Below are 19930 nucleotides of genomic sequence, written 5' to 3'. Positions count from 1 at the left end.
TTGATTTCTGTTTTTCAGAAGTTCAAAGTGAAATATTGCATTGCAATTATAAATGTTTCCTCTCCTGAAATTTTGAATTAAGTGCAGTGCAAAGGAGATGTTCCATTAATTTTGATCTGTGTCCAACTGAGAAGCATGTGTTTAATTCAAGCATCAAAGCCTTTTTCTTATGTAGCACCTTTAATATAGTGAAAAACCCCACCTAAACAAAGTGGTCACAAGCAAACTAAAGGAAAAGCATTAAAAAAAAAACGGAACCAGCACAGAAAATGCTGAAAACCCTCAGTTGGTTAAACAGCATCTATTGGAGAGATCAGGTCTGAGCTCTTCATCAGAACAGAAAGATATTACTGGTGAGCACCATTTAAATTGGGTCAGAACAAGGGGAAAGGGACAGTCACCAAACACATCATTCCCCCCTCTGCTTTCCAAAGTGATTGTTCCCTCTGTGACACCCTGGCTCATTTTTACACCATCCTTAACATCTGCAGTCATTTTTCTGGCCCTTCTCCAATAATTATAGTTATACTATAGACCCTGAAGGTCCGTGCATTTTCAAAGCCACTTGTTCTAATACTTTGCTCCATCTAGTAATTTCCTAATATAGCTTTATGTCTTTCCTGTCACAACATTGTCAATGCATTTACCTGGGAGAAGCAGAAGACGTTATCCAAGCGTTGGTATTCTTGGAAGAAAACAATTTTTTTTCCAATTCAGGCTGAGACTTGGCTTTACCGAGGAATATATAATCTGAGGAAATGAGTTACATAATAAGAAGTTACAACGAAAAGGATTCAATTAAATAAAAGTGAATACAGCAGCCAGGAAAAGAAATACGTTGTGTTTTCTTTTTCTTCCTTAGGGCTAACCATTTTAGAGGGCTGCTGATGTGAATGCATGCTGACTCCTCACTGGGATTCATATTTAATCATTTTGTGTTTTGTTGTGCCATTTGGTGAGCATTTCAAAGCAGTGAATAGTACTTTTAATCTACTAATATTCTTCTGCAGGTCCAACTTGGCTTTCTACCAATCTTGGGATTCTGATATGTATAGAATGTTCTGGAATTCACCGGGAGATGGGTGTACATTATTCCCGGATACAGTCTCTCTCACTAGACAAGCTTGGGACCTCTGAACTATTGGTGAGATTCTTTCTAGTTTTATTTGTTAGTGAATTTAGTGCACCATTTTGGAAATATGCGTTGCTGAAAGTAAATAGCATTCTACTAAACAGCCACCATGACCCCAATAAGTAGAAGGAGAGCATGGGGTGGGGAGGCATGGTGAAATACCCAGATGTACTAGTTTCCCAAAGGTCCTGTCAAATTTAACAGGTAGATTAGTCGACCATCTCATTTAAAATCTGCTTTGGAGGTGGGTTGGGGCTGGATTTCCCATTTTTGAAATGTTAACACCCCTTTCCTACCTCCACACATACTTTGAGAGTTAAAATTACCCCCATATCACAAATGTTCTAAGATCTGATATAAATGTACATGCATTGATAGTCTAGTAAAGAAAATGCTGGTTTTTGCTCAATGGAGTGCAGTCGGTCCTTGACAAGTGGCTGAACAATGTTTCTGCACTTCAGGGCATAATACAGGGCTAGTCTTTTCATATTTTTACAGACTATGCTGAACCAAGGAGTATTCCAAGACTATTTTGTTGTAAATTGACCTATAGTATTTGGAATTTTACCCTCTCCCAGGATATAATTTGAGAGAAATTTGATAGATTTCCCAGATATTTCCCTTCAGTTCTCAAAGAGCTTTTAGGCCAAGTCAAATCCAAATGCTGAGCTAATTTAGATCTTTTGCAATGTGCTTTTCCAGTATGACTTCCTGCTTCCCAGTATGAAGAAAAATGAATCGGATTTGCGGTAGAGATTTCAGTTAAACACGTGTACTCCAATGTGTTGTGATACAGAACAGCAGGACACCGGCTGTGCACACACTGACATTAATATGGAAAAAAAGTTTTATTTTTATTCATGTAACATGCTACCACATCATTCAAATGTTTCAAAGCACTTCATGCAATGAATTAATTTTGAAGCCCTGTCAGCAAATGTTGCAATCATTTCTATTCTAGCAATGGCCCACGGCCAGCCAGTTTAATCTGTATTTTTGTTAGCATTAGTTTCAGGGAACAATGATGATCAGACTGCTGGGAGAACTTCATGTTTTTCTTGAGATAGTGTGATAGGATACTTAACATCTATCTGAACAGACAAGTGGAGCCTAGTTTTAACGGCCTCAATATTATCTTGAGGACACATTTGGTGCAGTGGGAGAGGAGGGTGATAAAGTTAGGAATGGGAAACCTGGAAGGACAGGTTTCCCAAGCCGTCTTTAAATTATTTTCTGTAGGTTTCCTACTGACAGTCAGCCTGATTGACAGGCTGGTGGTCTTTTGGGCAGGAAGTCCTGCAAAAGCAAGCCAAAACCAACTGAGAACAAGTAGGAGCATGGCAGAGATCTTAGGCAGAGACCGGTGTTGGGGGGGGTGGCAGGGTGTGTTTGGGAGGGGCTTCGGCTAGTGGTTGTTTTGTGGGGTGTGAGGTGAAGATTGTGTTTGGGGGCTGTCCACTCGTGGTGGGGGACAGTTGGTGGTTGGAAGGAGAAAATAGGTGTCCAGCGGGGAGGTGGATGGTCTGATCGCAGAGGAAGGAGGAAAATGGTGGTCAGAAAGAGTAGGGTGTGGATGTTGGGGCTGGTTGAGGGGGGCGGGGGCTGGGGAGGTGGGAAAATGGTTCAGATCATGGGGGTTAGGGGGGAAGTGGACAGATCATGTGGGTGGGGAATGGTTGATGTACTGATAAATTTGTTGGCCTGGAGGAAACACTCCTGCTCCTCCTGGCACACAAATGGTACTGTAAAGGTTGTAAAGTACCTTAATGGATTTAGCTGTCTCACTTCCTTTTACCTGTCAGTTTCCCAGCAACAGAATCATTCCTATAATGAAATTAGGCAGCCTCATCAATATTCAATATTCAATTCCAACCCTCATGAAGCCTCTGTTAAAATTTGAAGTGAGAGGATTAAGTTCCTGTTTCATATTTTAGTTTTTTAACCTCATACCTGAACCAAAGCACTGGATTGTAGGATTATGTATTCAGGTTCTTGATGTGAGGATTGAATTGTTAACATTCTGACCTGGAACCAAGCTGACATTTCAGTACAGAGCAGAAACTGCACAATTCTGCACAGATGGAAAATCTGATGGCAGTGCAACTCCAGCCCAAATCTCCAAGCAGCTAGTTTCAAATGCACGATTGAAAGAGGCGTGAAAAAATTGACCTTGTAGCTTCCTTGGCTGCTAAGATGTCATGAGAACATCTGCATAGAGAGGAGAAAATCCATGGGGAAATGGGGGAACAGCAAAAAATCTGTATTTGGGGGCAACATCTTCGATTGGGAGTTGCTATAAAAGATAAAATTAAAATATATCTAATCTTAAAATAGATGAAGGAGTGAAATGGACAAGCTGATTTTTTTTCTTTAGATCTTAAAATAAAACTGAGCAACAGCTTGTATTTATATAGTCCCATTGACATAGAAAAACATGCTAATCAAATAAATGAAATGAATAAATACTGAACAAAAGAACAAGATATAGGAAGGGTTGCCAAAAACTAGGTCGAAAAGGTGTGTTTGAAAGACACTGGGTGGAATCACCTCAGAAATGCACTAAGTGCGGTTGCAGGCGTGAAAAACTGTTTTACCCACCAACCACAATGGCAGGTTTTCATGCTGCATCATCCCCTTCCCACCTCATAAATTATGCAGTCATGGGAAACACGCCATCTCGCTGGACTTTGGTGGGATAGGCATTTTGAAAATGAGGTTCAGGTGCCTCGACAGGTTTGGTAGCGCACTGCAGTACGGCCCCCAGAGGGTGTCACGTGTCATCGTAGCTTGTTGCGCATTACACAACCTGGTGCTGCAACAGGGGGAAATGGTTCTGATCATGAGGAGATGGAAGAGCTGCAAATCTCCGATGAGGAGGACATCGAAGGGGATGAGAGCGATGAGACCATCGCACTGGCCAGGCAAAGCTTGTGAGGCCCTAGCTGCAATATTTGTGGAGGGTGGTGACGAATTGCGCTGAAAGGAGCTCCTGGCATAAAAATTGAGTGCTGCAGTCACTTTCACGGCCACTGGCAGTGGTTGCCCTCTAGGTCGCTGTGGTGCAAAATCCTGCAGCAGGTGGCATATGGACTGACCAGTTCCCGAGCACAATCTTGGCAATACTGGTTCTCGGTCATCTGCAGGAATGATGAGCACCGTTTCTAGACCCCGGGTCCAGCAAGGTGCCCATGAGCAATGGCTCACTGTGGATCTTCAGCTGCATGTGCAGCAGGCCCTGCTGCACCTTCATCTTGAGGGTGGTGCTCTTCCCTTTGGTGAGCCAGGTGCCTCCATTGCCCCCTTCTTCCTCTCTGCTCCCTGTCAGTCATGAGGCACACTGCTAGATCACCAGGCTCCATAATCCTGATGTTCTCCTCCTGCAGAATCAAAGAGGGAGATGTGTGGGTTAGCTTATATCTCTTAAGGACCTCTCTTGGTTAAGTCTCTGGCTCCGGCTGTGTCTCAGGGCTCCTTTGTGCATGCTGGAGAGTGTTGGCCACCACTTGGATGGCCAGTGTGTAGTGCACTTCATGGCTCTCTAAAACTCCACCCACATCCGCCCCAGTCCGCTTGACCGATTGGCGGCAGCTTCAGCCATTGGTCTGCATGCTGTGCTCTCAGCTCAGCCACAGGCATTCTCCTAAGCCGTACTGAAAGACCATGCTGTTATCTTGAAGCATGATAGATACAGGTTCAAACCTGAATAAAGACATTGCAAGGAGCTCTGTGTGCCTCCACCAATGACTGTTCCATGCCCACATTTAGCAAGAGGATTCTACAACTTGTCCAGTCACCCAATTGTTCTGTAGCCCCCAAAAACGCACATTAATTTGCAGTCTGTGCCCCAGGAGTGAAAAGCTTTGGAGCATTTGATGGCACATTCATGCTTTTGCGTTGCTTGAGTGGACAGAAATGCTTCAGAAATGTCTCTAAGCATGGCAAGGAGCTGCTGCTGAATTGTCTCAGCTGTGGAAGATTGCGCACTTTTAAAAAGCTTTTCCAAGTTTGTGGCCACTTCCCTCACCTCCCACCCCTCCCCACCCCTAGCATGTGCTTATGTACTTCCATGAGTCAATGCTGCCTTGTCCCCTCCACCCATACTGGAGCCCTTGCTCTGACACCGCACTGAAAATTAGCCAGGAAAAAGCAACATGCCTGTGCACTCCCCACCACTCCCCGAATGCATGGCGCCACTTCCTTGATGTCCTATAGCTGATCCTTACAAGCGCTGTGGAAAGTTGCACTCGCTTCCAAGATCCCCTCGAAGTTCAGCACACCTTTTAAAGGCTGTCGTAAATCAAACCATTCTGAAATCACGCCAAAGTGGGAGGTAAATTTGACATGGGGGATGATTCCAGTGTGCAGGCACAATGACGAGATGCAAATGCATTAAAATTAAGTTCCCGACGTTGGACGGTGGGAAGCGTGGCCTGCCATTAACAGGCAGAGCAGACGATCGCCAAACTGGTTTCACGATGGTGTAAAACCAATTCTCGGCCTTCTCGCCATATTGTCTGCTCACACTGCCAAACACACCCCACCGCCAACGGGAGTGGAAAATTCCAGCCTTTGGGCGTAAGTTAAGGTCCCTCCCACAAGACAAGTTTGGAGGTTGGGGGGGACTTAATCAGGCTAGAGGGTGCAGGCTGGGGACTCATCAGCCTTCCTGTCCACCCTGATTAAGTTCAAGGTGAAAAGACTTTCATGCCCCGATGCCAGTTAATGCCCATTTAAGGCCTCATCCCCCTCATCGCTGGCATAGAACCAGCGATGGGTGGAGCAGTTGCCACGCGATAAGCCTGGAAAGCAAACCTTGTTACGTTTGCCTATAGGCTCTGGGGAAGGGGGGTCCCTCATTGGCATCAGTTAGGACCCACTGAGACCCACCCACACTGCCCTTTCTTCTGACACTCCTATCCACCGCCCCCCTCCACCAAGCCAACAATCCTCTCCCTGCAATCCCCATCCTACCCTCACTCATCTGTGGCCTGGGTCCCTCACTGATCCTGGTTCCCCAGTGGGTCCTTTGCCAGCAGCTACCACTGCTCCCCCATGGTGCTAACAGCGATGGGGAGCTACAGGCCTCTGACAGGCTGACAGCTCCCAGGGGAGGGATTTCTGCCCGGCATCCTTGATTCCAGGGAAGGCCTATTGCTGGGTGCCACTGGCAAGATCAGTATTTGTTAGCCATTCCTAACTTGCCCTTGAACTGAATGGCTTGCTCGGCCATTTCAGATGGCAGGTGAGAGTCAACTAGCACTGAGCTTGCACAGAGCAAATATAACCCTGGTTGGTTGCAGACTAAATCTCGTCTATACTACACTATCTTCTATTATGTATCGTAACCTCCACTTTCAGAAAAACATGCTCTATTGCGCTAGCATTTCCATTTTCCATTGCTGTGGATCTGGAGTCACATGCAGGCCAGACCAAAGAAGGATGACAGATTTCCTTCCCTAAAGGACATAAGTGAACCTGATAGATTTTTACAAAAATTGATGATAGATTCATGGTCACCATTACTGAGGCTAGCTTTCAATTCCAGATTTAATTAATTGAATTTAAAATCCACCAGTTGCCATGGAGGGATTTGAGCCCATGTACCCAGAGCTTGAGCCTCTGGATTACTAGTTCACTACGTCACATTACCACTACACCACATCTGCCCCGCAACTACCAGAGTAGCAATGACTATTTAACCACTTCTCGGTGCGACGAGCCTGCTGGCCTTCTGATGTGCTGCCTCCCCTTTCTTGCAAGGCAGTAGCAGGTCTCACTAATGTTGCTGTTTGCCTTTGATGCTCATGCTCAGCAGGCAGCTCCCGCCTCCTGGCAGAGTTCAGCACCACTAATTGGGCACTGAGCTTGCCACCAGCCCAATAAGGGCATCTGCATTTGAAGATCATGTCGCATGAGTGGCAGGGTCAGAACCCAAACATTTTCAATCCCTTTGTTATTTATTCTTCTGCATTCTCTCCAAAATGATAATGCTTATTTCACTATGAAGCCTGAGTTTGTTGCCAATAATTGTGCTTTCTATTATCTTAAAACTGTAGCTAATTCCATACTGACTTTTTTAAACGATTAAAGTTATAGAGTGCCTATAATTAAATGTAAGATAATGGGTGCAGTCAGATAAACAATGTCCTCTCGCTTTGGGATCTCTATTTTCATCCAGACATGACTGATGGCATGAAGGCTCCTAGGTGAAATGGGTTTTGGTTGCCTCAACCGAGTTCCTAGAGATTGAGGATCCAAAACACATAAATTACTCATTTTTTCATTATCTTTAAGGAGAAATTCTGTAAAAATCAGTTTCTGATGCATGTATTTGTCTTTCAGGTGGCAAAGAATGTTGGAAACACCAGATTTAATGAGCTTATGGAGGCTAATCTCCCAAGTTTATCAGTAAAACCAAGAACAGACAGTCCCATGTGAGTAAAAACCAACAGGAATTGTAGATTGATAGAAAAATTTAAAAAGAAATGCTGACACTAATTGGTTCAAGGCCACACGGCTATCATTAAAAGCATTCCCTCAATGTCCATTCTTTTGCCTGCTTCACATGGGCTGCCAATTTATCATTCTCTACAACAATATCCAAGGATCTTTCCAGAGTTATTGATATCCTCACTGCCCTAGCAACAAGGGATTGCGGGTTTTTACTCGGTTCTAAGGAGATGACAACATTCTATGTAGATCCTGAATACTAGACAATCTTATGATAAAATTCTTCTTTACAAACATTGGGCAGAATTTCCCCCATTTGGGGGGGATGTTTAAGAGCGGGCGTGCGGAGGCGCGCCTCCAATCAGCACCCCCAATTGGTGGCGCACCGCCATTTTATGTGGGCAGGCCAATTAAGGCCCGCCCAGCATGACGTCCTCAAGGAAGCGCTATGCGCTCTCTGTGCAGGTGGGGAGGGGGGTATTCCTTGAACTGAGAGTGCAATCTTTTGCGCATGCGCACAAAGGAGCGCACTCACCTCCCTGAGGCTAAGTGCTGCCTCAGGGAGATCGTCTCTACTATAAAAAAAAATCTGAAAAATAGAAAAAGATATTTCCCCGACATGTCCCTTCATGCGATACTGTCACATGAGTTGGGACATGTCCATCGCTTTTAAATACTTGCAGTTACATTTTTTAAAACCTACGTGAAACCTCATCCCGCTTGTGGATGAGGTTTGATGCTTTTTCTAATGCCCGCCAGGGCTCCTGGCCTGCCCGCCCAACCTTAAGGTTGGACGGGCAGGCCCATTAATTAGTTTAACGACTTTGTCAGTGGCCTCAATTGGCCATTGATAGGTCGGCGGGCGCACAGCTGATTCGGTTGAACCCCCGCCTACCTGAAAATTGAAATGGGGTGGGGTGACATCGGGAGTTCTGCCCAGCATCAGCCCACGTCACTTTACGCGACAGCAAGCGGGCCCCGCCCCCCGCTCACCGACCGGGAAATCCTGGTCATTGTTAAAATGCAAAGATACATTTCAAACTAGAATTTTTGTCCTGTGATCCACTTGTTATTAACCTGAAAATTTGTCACTGAAAATTCATACCTCTATCTAAATTATAATCTCTCCCACCTCTAAAACTCCCATCAATCTGTTCCGTTTCATGCATATTGATTAACTTTCAGAATCTTCAGACACATCTAGATAATGCATTTATCTTGTGGCACTGTATATTTACATCACAATTACAATTATACAATGTGCAACTTATAAGATGTGCAGAACAACCAAGGAAAGAGTAAAGGCACAAGAATATTTTTGAGGAAGATGTGGCAAGCTGGCTTTGGCCCCTGCTAATTCACATTATTCCATCGATAAGTACAAGGCACAGACACAAAAAAGTTTGATTTATAATTTTAATTGGATCAATTCTTGCATAAATAAGACTTGTTTTTATTGCCCCATGTGAAGCCGTTTCCTGCTGTGCAAAAACACATCAAATAGACAATTCAGTGCATTTTTACTTGCATGTATTTCTGACCTGGCAATGGAACTTCACATGGGGCAGAATATTACACTTGTTGGGAGGGCACGCGCCCAACCCGAACAAGCGTAAAATGATGCACGATGACATCAGGCAAGCGTTGCGCGATAATACAGTCAGCGGGCACACACAAGAGTTGGCAGCACGCCCACCGGCAAGTAAGTGGCCTATTAAGGCCATTGAAGTCATACTTAAAAGAATTTTTTTCCTGCTCAACCAACCGCAGGGAAATCGGCTAGGCGGCCTTTGGATGAGGTTTTGATCAGTGATTTTAAAAACAAATTTCAAACTAATTTCTAACATGTCCCTGCTCATGTGACAGAGTCACATGAGGGGACATATTTTTAACGTTTTTAAATTCTTTATTTTTTATTTTAAAAATCTTCAGCTCCCTGAGGCAGCCCTCCACCCCTGTGATTCGTGCTGGCTGGCCGCTAATTCGCCACCAGTGTGAAATCATGGTCGGGGCCCGATCGCGGGTGGCAGCCCTTTTCGCGGCCGCTCCTGCTTGCCCCCGCTGAGCCTGCCTGACGATCGGAAAATCCTGTCCTTGGCTACACCCCACGGTGGTAGGAACTGACTTTGTCTATTGTAGTTATTTTCATTCTTACTTTTGGCTTTAAATAGACAGAAAAAAAAATTTCGTATCAAAGCAGTATAGAAATACTTCTTACAAAAATACGCTTGATATAAGTAATTGCTATGGGTAGTGTTCCTAAGAGATGTGGGAGCAACCTGCAGCTGTAAAGATATGTTTATAGGTAATAAGTAGCTAATATGCTATGGCTGTACTCTGTTTGAGGAGGGTCTTCTTTTCCAAGCACAGTTCCAAAGGTTGGAACTTATGTTTACTTTGCCATTTACTCCTCATTTCCTGGATCAGGGATCATTGTGTCTACACAGCAGGTGCCTGACGGGATTTTCACCATCAAGAGCAAATGTCAGTTTGGGATAGCAGAGGTGGGAAAGGACCTAAAGAAGACTGAATCACTCCTAAGTTCAGAAGGACGGTTCCCACTGTAAAACTCAACCAAGGAGAGGAGATCACTAATGCTTATCCGTGAGCTTTTACTGTTGTTTCCCAAGACATACCTCTATCTTCTACACGGTCCCAGGAAGCCATGCTATTGGTTAGAAAGGAGAGAAACCTCAAAGAATATAACCCTCCCCCACTCACCCTAGCCATTTACATGGGGTGGACGGGAAAGCAGTGACAAATGGCAGTTACACCTTTGGGGGAAGTTTGCGAATGGGCATTCAGGCCATTAGATTTGAATGTGATGCCCAATGTGTGGTGGATACTTTTATGTAAATGTATAATACTCACAGTTGTATAGTGCCTTATCACGCCACCAGTATATCTCAAGGCATATCACACAGTGAAACACTTTTGAGTCTAGTGATTTGTAATGTGTCAGCCATTCTGCACCAGTAATACAACGCAAAAAGAACCTGGTTCATCAAGAGACCCTGATTTGCTTGATTAAAAAAGTTTCTGATATAAAAAGGTTATAAATCTTGCCTCTTTATTTTATGGAAAAGAAATTGTAAAGGCATGTAACACATATTGTACAGCAGAAATTAAAATTATTTGTTTATGTTGCATGTCAGTCAATGTTGTTTTGAAATTGCTCATTCTTTAGGCCTCCAGTACCGTGCACTTATTCTTCTGGCCGATACAGTGCATCAGAGCAGAATTCTTGGCTCGTCGAGTGGATGGCACCCGACCCAAACGAGCATAAAATGACGCGTGATGATGTCAGGCGAGCGTCCCAACATCATCATGTACTCGCCGATATTTTGGGCGGTGGGCACGTGCAGAAGTTGGCAGCGCACCCGCCGACAATTAAAAGGCCTATTAAGGCCATTAACAACGTAATTGAATTAAATTTTTTGCAAAAAGGCCAAGCAGTCTTTGCATTTTTTTGCAAAGCCTCATCCACGGGCGGGATGAGGTTTCAATCATCATTTTTTTTTTAATTTTTAAATTTCATCCTAATTTCTAACATTTCCTTGCTCATGGGGGACATGTTTTTTAACATTTTAAAAATCTTTATTTTTAATTTTAAAACTCTTCATCTCTCTGAGGCAGCTGTGCCTCAGGGAGCTTTGCAAACTTATGCGCTTGCCCTCCTCTACCCCTGCCACCCCCACGCAGGCAATGCCGAGTGCTGCTGTGAGCATTTCACACAGGGTGGGACTCCCATCCACCCCTGCCAAGCTCACCCGACAAGGGCAAAATTCTTCCCCAAGTTATCTTTTCTTTATCCTTTTATGGGATGTCTGCTTCGCTGTAAAGGCCAGCATTTGTTGCCTATTCCTAATTGCCCTTGAACCAAATGACTTGCTAGGCCACTTCAGAGGGCAGTTAAAGAGTCGACCACATTGCTGTGGGTCTGGAGTCACATGTAGGCCAGACCAGGTAAGGACAGCAGATTTCCTTCCCTAAAAGACATTAGTGAACCATTTGGGTTTTTTGATAGTTTTCATGGTCAAATCCCACTATAGCAGCTGGTGGAATTTAAAGTCAAATCAAAATTAGGAATATAAAGCTAATCTCTGCTCGTGACCGTGAAACTATCATCGATTGTTGTAAAACCCCAGCTTGATCACTGATGTCCATCAGGGAAGGAAATCTGCCATCCTTACATGTGACTCCAGATCCACAGCAATGTGGTTGACTCTTAACTGCCCTCTGAAATGACCTAGCATGTTGTACAACTTAAGGGCAATTAGATGGGGAACAAATGTTTGCCTTGACAGCGATGCCCACATCCCATGAAAGAATAAATTCCACCATGGTGTGGTTTGAACCCATGCCTCCAGAGCAATAGCCTGGGCCTCTGGCTTACTATACCAGTGACATTACCATTACACCACCATCTCCTCACCTCCTCCCAAATATTTACCAGTGAAGATCCATAATCAGTGTTACAACCGGGATAGGAGGAGTGCGCAGTTTATCTAAGTCTTTAAAGAAAGTTTTAGCTAGCCAAACATCTGTCTGTGATATCAATATGACCTCTGATGATGGACTTTGCTTAGCCATTGCTCAGGTCATCACACACAAAGATTCCTGGTGCCTTTTCCTAAAACTGCTCTGTCTCTTTAACCTTACTTGGGCTTTCTGTAATTATGGGAGAAGCTACCACCTTCGGTCTGGCTAAATCATTTCCCAGAAGTAAGTAAATTCCCTCTACAGGTAGCTTATGGACAACCCCTACTGTTACTGTTCCAGACATTAGATCCCACTCAAGTGGACCTGTGGTATATGCTCTCCACCAATATCATTTATTAAAACTTTGGCTTTTAATGCACTTTCCGGGAGAAAAGTTATGCCCTTCCCCAACAAAAGCGCTCGAGTGGCTCGCATACTTCTCAATATAATTATAGGTTTAGCTGTTTCATTGGGGTTATGAGGTTAATTTTTCTCTGGACAAAAATTCTTTATAACTCTCATGTATCTTATTTGCCTCTCCTGAACTCATAGCAGTGTTCACATTCAGTTTCACCGCTGTAATTAATGCTGAAACTTGATCTGTTATATTTTCAGTCAGAGCTCCTTTTCGTGAATCGCCCTTACATACCCCAATAAGTTTAATTGGTTTCCCGTGCAACTTCCAGCAATCTGCACAAACATGTCCTACCTCATTACAGTGGAAACATTCAGGCCTTTGACTAGCACTTCCGTCCTCAGCGCCTTCCTTTCTGGTCTGAGGAGGAGTTTCCCAGCTGTCTCTTCTCTTCCCTAGTTACTTGCCTTCCTTTCACCTTCCAACCTTCTATCCTTCTCCAGTTTTTGGAGGTGATGGAAAAAGGGTTTGGGTTTATAGACCAGCTCATAATTGTCAGCACCCCCATTACCTGACTAGCTGTTGCAACCCTTTGGTCTTCAATATGGGTTCTAACTACAGGAGGATGTGAATTTTTAAATACTTCCAGGAGAATTATTTCTTTAAGAGTTTCAAACGTTGTATCAACCTTTAATGCCTGTATCCCAATGGTCAAAATTACTTTGCTTTACCCTCTGAAATTCAGTATAGGTCTGTCCAGGCTGTTTCCTTATCTTTTTAAATTTCTACCTGTACGCCTCAGGGACCAATTCATATGCACTAAGAATAACCGTCTTTACTGCATCATAATCCACAGAAACCTCTTCTGAAAGTGATGCTTAAACCTCATGAGCTCTACCCACCAACTTACTCTGTAGGAGCAATGTCCAGATTTCTTTTGGCCTCTTCATTTGCTTAGCTACTTTTTCAAATGAAATAAAGAATGCTTCTACATTCCTTTCCTCAAACTTTGGAAGGACTTGTATAAATGTAAACATCCCCCCAGTGGGCTTTGGGTTGGGAGTAGTTTTTTCATCATCAAAATTTCCCCAGTATCTGAAGCCTCTTTTTTTTTAATTCCAGCCTTTCTCATTCCTTCTCTCTTTCCTCCCTTGCTAACTTCTCTCTCTGGAAGTCAAGTTTTCACATTTCCATTTCTCATTTTTTCTCTTTTTCCTCCAATTCAAGTTTTTTCATTTCCTTTTCTTCAAGTCAAAGTTTCTCCATTTCTTTTTCATGTTGAAGCCGCTTCATTTGCAGCTGAATCCAAGCTAACTCAATTGACTCACAACCCCCACCCCCCCCCCCACCCAAGAGAACGTGGTCTCTCTTGTATCCCTTCCAGTTTCAAATGCTGCACTATCTGTTTTCCTCACCTCTACTGTTAATTCTAACTCCAATTTATCAGCCAATCCTATTAGCTTAATCTTGGTTACTTCTTTTAAACCAGTCAGGGTCCATTTCTAGAAAAGCATTAGCAACTTCCAAAGCCATTTTGGTTTACAAACATTTAAGAAACCTGGTGTCTGCCCTTTTATCCTTTACCAATTATTATTATTCCATGTCCAAGCACCCATTGTCTATGTTTCAAAATTCCGGATGAGCCCCTAATCTTTGTTATGACCAGGGTGGGAGGAGTGTACGGTTCATCTAGCCCTACTACTCCATAGGGTGCACCATTAGCTTAAATGTTCAATTAGCTCACCAAAATTGGCACTTACTTACCTTCGCGACTGTTAGACTCAGAATAAAAGAGACTTTAACCAGGCTTTTTTCAATAAACTCAGAATAATTGATTTATTATGAAACAAAATTTATTTTTTAAAGCAAGTTGCAAGATCTGTGCTGTATAACTCTATGACTCTATAACTGGTTAACACACACTTTTTAATCTGTAAGTGTAACTATCTATCCCTTTCAAAATTCCCCAGCTCGTGTGAGTACACACACAGACACACACACACAAACAAAGGACATACAAATAAGGTGCCTTCAGAGATGGGCTTTACAAGAAAAAACTTTCTAAAAAGGATAAAGTTCACAGGGTTTTCACGTTGTCAGTCTGGTACTCCCTCGTATGAGGAAGGTCGCTAGGCCAAAGAGATATCTGGAGGTTCTCACCAATGGAACGTCAGCAGGAGGAAAATAAAGCCGAATTAATCCTCCTTGTCTCAGCCTCTCGGGTTTCTAAATACAGACAAGTTGCCCTGAGATGAGGATTCCTAGCTGGACACCGATAACCAGCCTGTATTGCGAGCAAGGCAAGGAAAGCGTCAGCTGGGCCGCTTTTCTACTTCTCGGTTCATTCCCAATTGAGTTCAAAACAAGTTCAAAACCTAAAGCTCCTCCGTCAGGTAATTTCCAGTAAATCACCAGGCCTTTGCCTTTAAAACAGTTTTTTTCCCCCATCAATTAAAGTGATTGCAGTTCAAATAAACAAATAGTTCTCCTCCACAATTGCCATGCTGGTCATTTAGCTGATGTCATGTGATTTCTTAGAAAATGCATGTTTGCTTCAGTCCAAGATGAAATTCAGGTCAACTCCCAAGTGTCCAAATAATACAATGCCCTTCCAAATCTTAAACAAAAATATAGTTCTTGTAGTTATCGTTCTAACACAAGTGACTGCAGTTTGTGTAACTTCATTTCTGAAGGCTAATGCATGCCTTACACATCTTGATTTCCTTCTAGTTAAGGTCTGAGCTTCATATGAGCGAATTTATAAGCCCAAACTAGCATTGTTCTATTGCATGCTGCATACATTTCATCTTCATTTTAGTTAGAATTCTTTTTTGCAACAGGGCACATCCACATCAGGCAGCTGTGAAATAGCACATCATTTTATCTAAATCCAAACTGATTGAGATGTTCGTTTATTTTAAAGGACAATGCGAAAAGATTACATCATTTCAAAATACATAGATCGTCAATATGTGAAACAGAACAATAGTGCCCCTGTGACAAAGTTGAATAATTTGTACACTGCTGTAAAATGCAAGGATATAATTGCATTGATACAGGCCTATGCAGAAAAGGTCAACCTTAGTGAATCACTGCCATCATATGCACAGGTAAGAGTGGCACTGGTCAGACCAAACTGACTTCTATGGAATAGTTTACTGAATGAAAAATAAACATATTTGTATTGTGCTTTATTGAGTTTAGGAGAAGCTTTCCAAACTTCTTCACACACCATGGTATTTGGTAGCATTTAATATGGTTATTTAGACAAACATTGCAATAATTGATAAACAGGAATGAGATGAATGGTCAGTTCATTTGTTTTCCTTTAGTATTGGTAGTGAGGGAATGTTTCCCAAGTCACCAAGAAGATCTTGCACTTTGAATCATGCTCTGGGATCTTTAATGTCTTCCTGCACAAGGAAGGAGTGGCCTAAAAAATGGGTAACTTCGAGACAGACCGTGGCAAATTTAATGGCAGAACTTCATTTAAATTTTATTTCTTTGTTTCCCAGCAGGCAGCCGGTTTGAGACCCTGGATAGTTGCCAGGCTAGAAGGTTGGAGCTGGTAACTGGAGAGCAGAGAGGAAGAAGGGATAGATTATGCACTGAGGGGATAGGGTGTTGGGTGAAGAACATGATTGGAAGCATAAGGGGGAGTTTGTGGGTGAAAATTCAGGGTTGGGGGAGATTGTGGATGAAAGTTCAGGGTCAATGGAAATTGTGGGTAATAGTTCGGGGTCGACAGAGATTGTGGATGGAAGGTCAGGGTGAGGGAGGATTGTGGGTGAAAGGTCGGGGTCTGGGGGGAGATTGTATGTGGAAGGTCAGGGTGAGGGGGATTGTGAGTGGAAGGTCGGGGTGAGGAGGAATTGTGGCTGGGAGGTCGGGGTGAGGGGGTCTGTGAGTGGAAGGTCAGGGTGAGGGGGGATTGTGGGTGGAAGATCAGGGTAAAGGATTGTGGGTCGAGGGTTGGTGTGAGGAGAATTGGGGTGTAAGGTCGGGGTGATGGGGAATTGTGGGTGGAAGGTCAGGGTGAGTGAGGATTGTGGGTGGAAGGTCAGGGTGAGTGACGATTGAGGGTGGAAGGTCGGGGTGAGGGGGATTTTGGGTGGAGGGTTGGGGTGAGGGGGTTTATGGGTGGAAAGTCAGGGTAAGGGGGTGATTATGGGTGGAGGGTTGGTGTGAGGGGGATTGGAGGCGTAAGGCTGGTCTGGTGGGAGATTATGGGTAGAAGGTCAGGATGAGCGGGGATTGTGGGTGGAAGGTCAGGTTGGGGGGTGGATTGTGGGTGGAAGGTTTGGGGAGAGATTGGAGGCCTGGGGAAACAGATTGTTGGCCAGATATCATGGAATTCAAGGAGAAGATTGGATCACTGTGGAAGGAAGGCCAATTGTGGGAGCAAGGCAGGTTTGCTTGAGGAACCAAGGGAAACACTCCTGCTCTTCCTGGCCCGCAAGCAGTTCTGAAAATGAATTGCTCTTTCTCACCTCCCTTTAACCCCCAGTTTCCCAATCTCCAGGAAACTCATACTGGAGGAGTTAAACCCACATGTCAATAACCCCCCTAATTTGAATGTAATTATCATCAAAACTGGTGTCTCAGTTGCCTACTTGGGCCATCACCCCATGCAATCACAACAATCCAGCGAGCAGGTTACTCACATACAGTCAAAAGGACCCCAGTTAAGTCTTGAAGCTAGTGAGTTCGAGCCATATTCCTGCTGTTCTTAATTTGGCTCCAAATTTAATTGTTCACCTAATCCAATCCGCCCATTTCTTGCCAGCTGAAGCTTCCCCCATTTGCTGTTAATTCAGTGCCTTTTCTGAAAGGCAACACCTCCATAAATGCAGCACACTCACAGTGCTGCACTGGAGTAAGGCATCCTCAGTGTTTTATATACATTGAGCTAACTCCACAGATTATACAAAGAAGTTTAGGATACTTGACTAATTTCTGTGACTCCTCCCATGATGAAGTCAGTGTAATTATGTGATTCGTTGTGTCATACCAGCACCTCGATTTGAATCTAGGTTCTGCAGTTAAAATAAAGACCCTTTTGTTTCTAGCAGTTACCAGGTTTTAAGTAACATGAGCTAGGATACTGGAAAGTTTCAAACAGTTCCCAGTGGGCGTTGACTCACAACATGCAACCGCCCATAGTTTGACAATCTCACCGAATAAGTCACAATAAAGCTGGTATGGAAAATAGCAAAAACAGAAGTATTACAAAAGAAAGAATGTGCAGGGTTACAGGTAGAAGGTGGGGGAATGCCACTAGGTCAATTGCTGATTCGGAGAGCCGGCACAGACATGATGGACTGAATGGCCTCTTTTTGTGCTGTAACAATTTTGTGATTCTGTGTTACTCTACATCTATCTGAAAATGGGGGCCCTAAGTCAGAAAGTGTTCTACTTTCCAGAGTGAATATTTTTCACCTTGACGGAAGAAAGCAATACAAATAATGAATAATTGTAATGATATTAGTTGCACTCCAACCTTATTTTAAACGTGTTTCCTCTGTATATTTATTTGATTGGCAGGAACCAGGAGAGACTGCTCTTCACCTCGCTGTACAGCTTGCTGATCTCACCTCCCTGCACATTGTGGACTTTCTTGTGCAAAACTGGTAAGTTCAATCCTCACACTTGTAACACATTAGTTGTGATAGCAAATGCATTTAGAATAGTAATATCCATTGCTTGCAACAATAAGATGCAATTGATGTCTTATAAGGACTTTTTCTTTCCAACTTAACAATAGCAAGGTTAGCATATAATTCCAAATGCTTGTCAAGCAGATGAGTTTTGCCTCAGATGTAAATGTCATATAGACTAAATTTTTGCACCTGTGATAACATTGAATCTCTTTTCCGAGCTTTAGCATCAACATTTCCACCATGATGCGTTTTTGGGAATAACTTGCCCCCTTCTGTAGTTCTGTTTGGTTGGTACCCATAGCAATGAACTGGAGCAGAGTTAATTTGTGTTTTTATGGGCAGTCTGTTCTTTTTCAGCCTGTAATTATGAAAACATCTAAACCAGCAAATATCCATTTTTTTTAGAATATGATATAGCTTTCATCAGGACCTCCAGAGGCACTAACTTTCTCAGAGTTTCACTGACTTGAAATGTGCAACTTGGAAGAGATTAAAATAGTTATTTCCTGTTCCTTGTAATGTTTCATACACTGGCAGCATGGTACATCTAATCCAGCGTAACTAGACCAATTTAGTAGTTCAAACTGGTTTATTTACACTATGTGCACTATATATATGATGAGCTACTAACTGCCCTCTGAAAAGGCCTAGCAAACCACTCAGTTCAAGGCAATTAGGGATGGGCAACAAATTCTGCCTTGCCAGCAGCACCCACATCCCATGGAAGAGTAAAGAAAATGCATGAAAGTAGTTGCTGGAAAGGACTTTTGGGAGGGTCTCGAAAGAGAGGTAGAGAGGAATTTCAGGGCGTGGGAGGCTGTGACTTTCCTTGTGGAGCTCTGAGGACCACTCTACATTCCCCTGGCCTCACAAAGAAAAGCTTTTAGGAAGTATATTCTGGCCCCTTCATCTTTCTGGGTCCTAACTTTCTCCAGCTCATTCAAGCTTGAGTTAAAAAAGTAGTCGAGGTCTGATGAGCCCAGCTTGTGAATTTATAAAGAAGGATCACATCAGATTTGGAAAACCTATCTGCCTAACCAGGTGTCTGAATGAAAATCACAATTGGTGGTAGTAACTGGGGCATTTTAACTGCCCTCACATCTGAGTTAGATATTTTCCAGGTAACTATAACTGAAGTTTACTACCGATTAATTGGAAGCACCATGTAAAGACATTACAGTACTACCTATTGCATTACCAGAGCTTCTATTATTAGTAGTATCCAAAAGCACTGTGGAGATCTACAAGTGGACAAAGTGGATTGAGGGCACTAATGAAAGTTTTGAATTCACGTAAAGTTTGGAAGACACCACAGAGATCTTACTGGAGGCACCTCCTCTGAGGAGGAAGGGAGGGCCAGAAGGGGGATGAGGCCAGGAGTGCACATTCACCCTCCAGGGGAGCCACCTTTGGGAGCAGAGGTAAAGGCACAAGGGGCACAGGGCCAAGAGGAAGTCCGAGGTGGAAGGGGCCACAGAAGACACCACTATCCTGCTTCCAGGGTATACAAGCGGCGAAGCAGCTACCTCAATACGTCTGAGGTGCAGTGCCGAAGGAGGCTCCGTCTCTCAAGGGAGACATACAACTATATTTGTCAGATAGGGCCTGAGATCTCCGTTAACTGTGTGGCTGGACACCCCATGCCAGTGCTCTAAAGGTCACAGCTGCTCTCAACATCTATGCCTCTGGCTCTTTCCAGGGCTCGGTGGGTGATCTTTGTGGTGTCTCCCAATCAGCTGTCCACACTTGTGTCAGGCAGGTGACAGATGCTCTGTTCAGGCGTGCATTGACGTTCACCCACTACCGCTGGAACCAGGCCAGCCAGACAGAGCGAGCCAGAGGTTTTGCAGC

General features: G+C 43.7%; 1 protein-coding gene across 3 annotated transcripts in view; it reads left to right on the top strand.

Moving 5' to 3' along the window:
- The window catches only part of unm_sa1614 (un-named sa1614), a 258244-nt gene that overhangs the window by 192880 nt on the left and 45434 nt on the right, over positions 1–19930 (top strand). For all 3 annotated transcript variants that reach the window (XM_041204808.1, XM_041204807.1, XM_041204809.1), the window contains exons 15-18: positions 1011–1144; positions 7475–7566; positions 15343–15529; positions 17964–18049. In XM_041204808.1, coding sequence (XP_041060742.1) covers positions 1011–1144; positions 7475–7566; positions 15343–15529; positions 17964–18049 — 499 coding nt within the window. The remainder of the gene's footprint in view (positions 1–1010; positions 1145–7474; positions 7567–15342; positions 15530–17963; positions 18050–19930) is intronic.

This window comes from Carcharodon carcharias, chromosome 14 (genome assembly GCF_017639515.1).
Source record: "Carcharodon carcharias isolate sCarCar2 chromosome 14, sCarCar2.pri, whole genome shotgun sequence".
NCBI lineage: Eukaryota > Metazoa > Chordata > Chondrichthyes > Lamniformes > Lamnidae > Carcharodon > Carcharodon carcharias.
The sequence above is the reverse complement of the archived record's forward strand: the minus strand, read 5'-3'. Positions and strand labels throughout refer to the sequence as shown.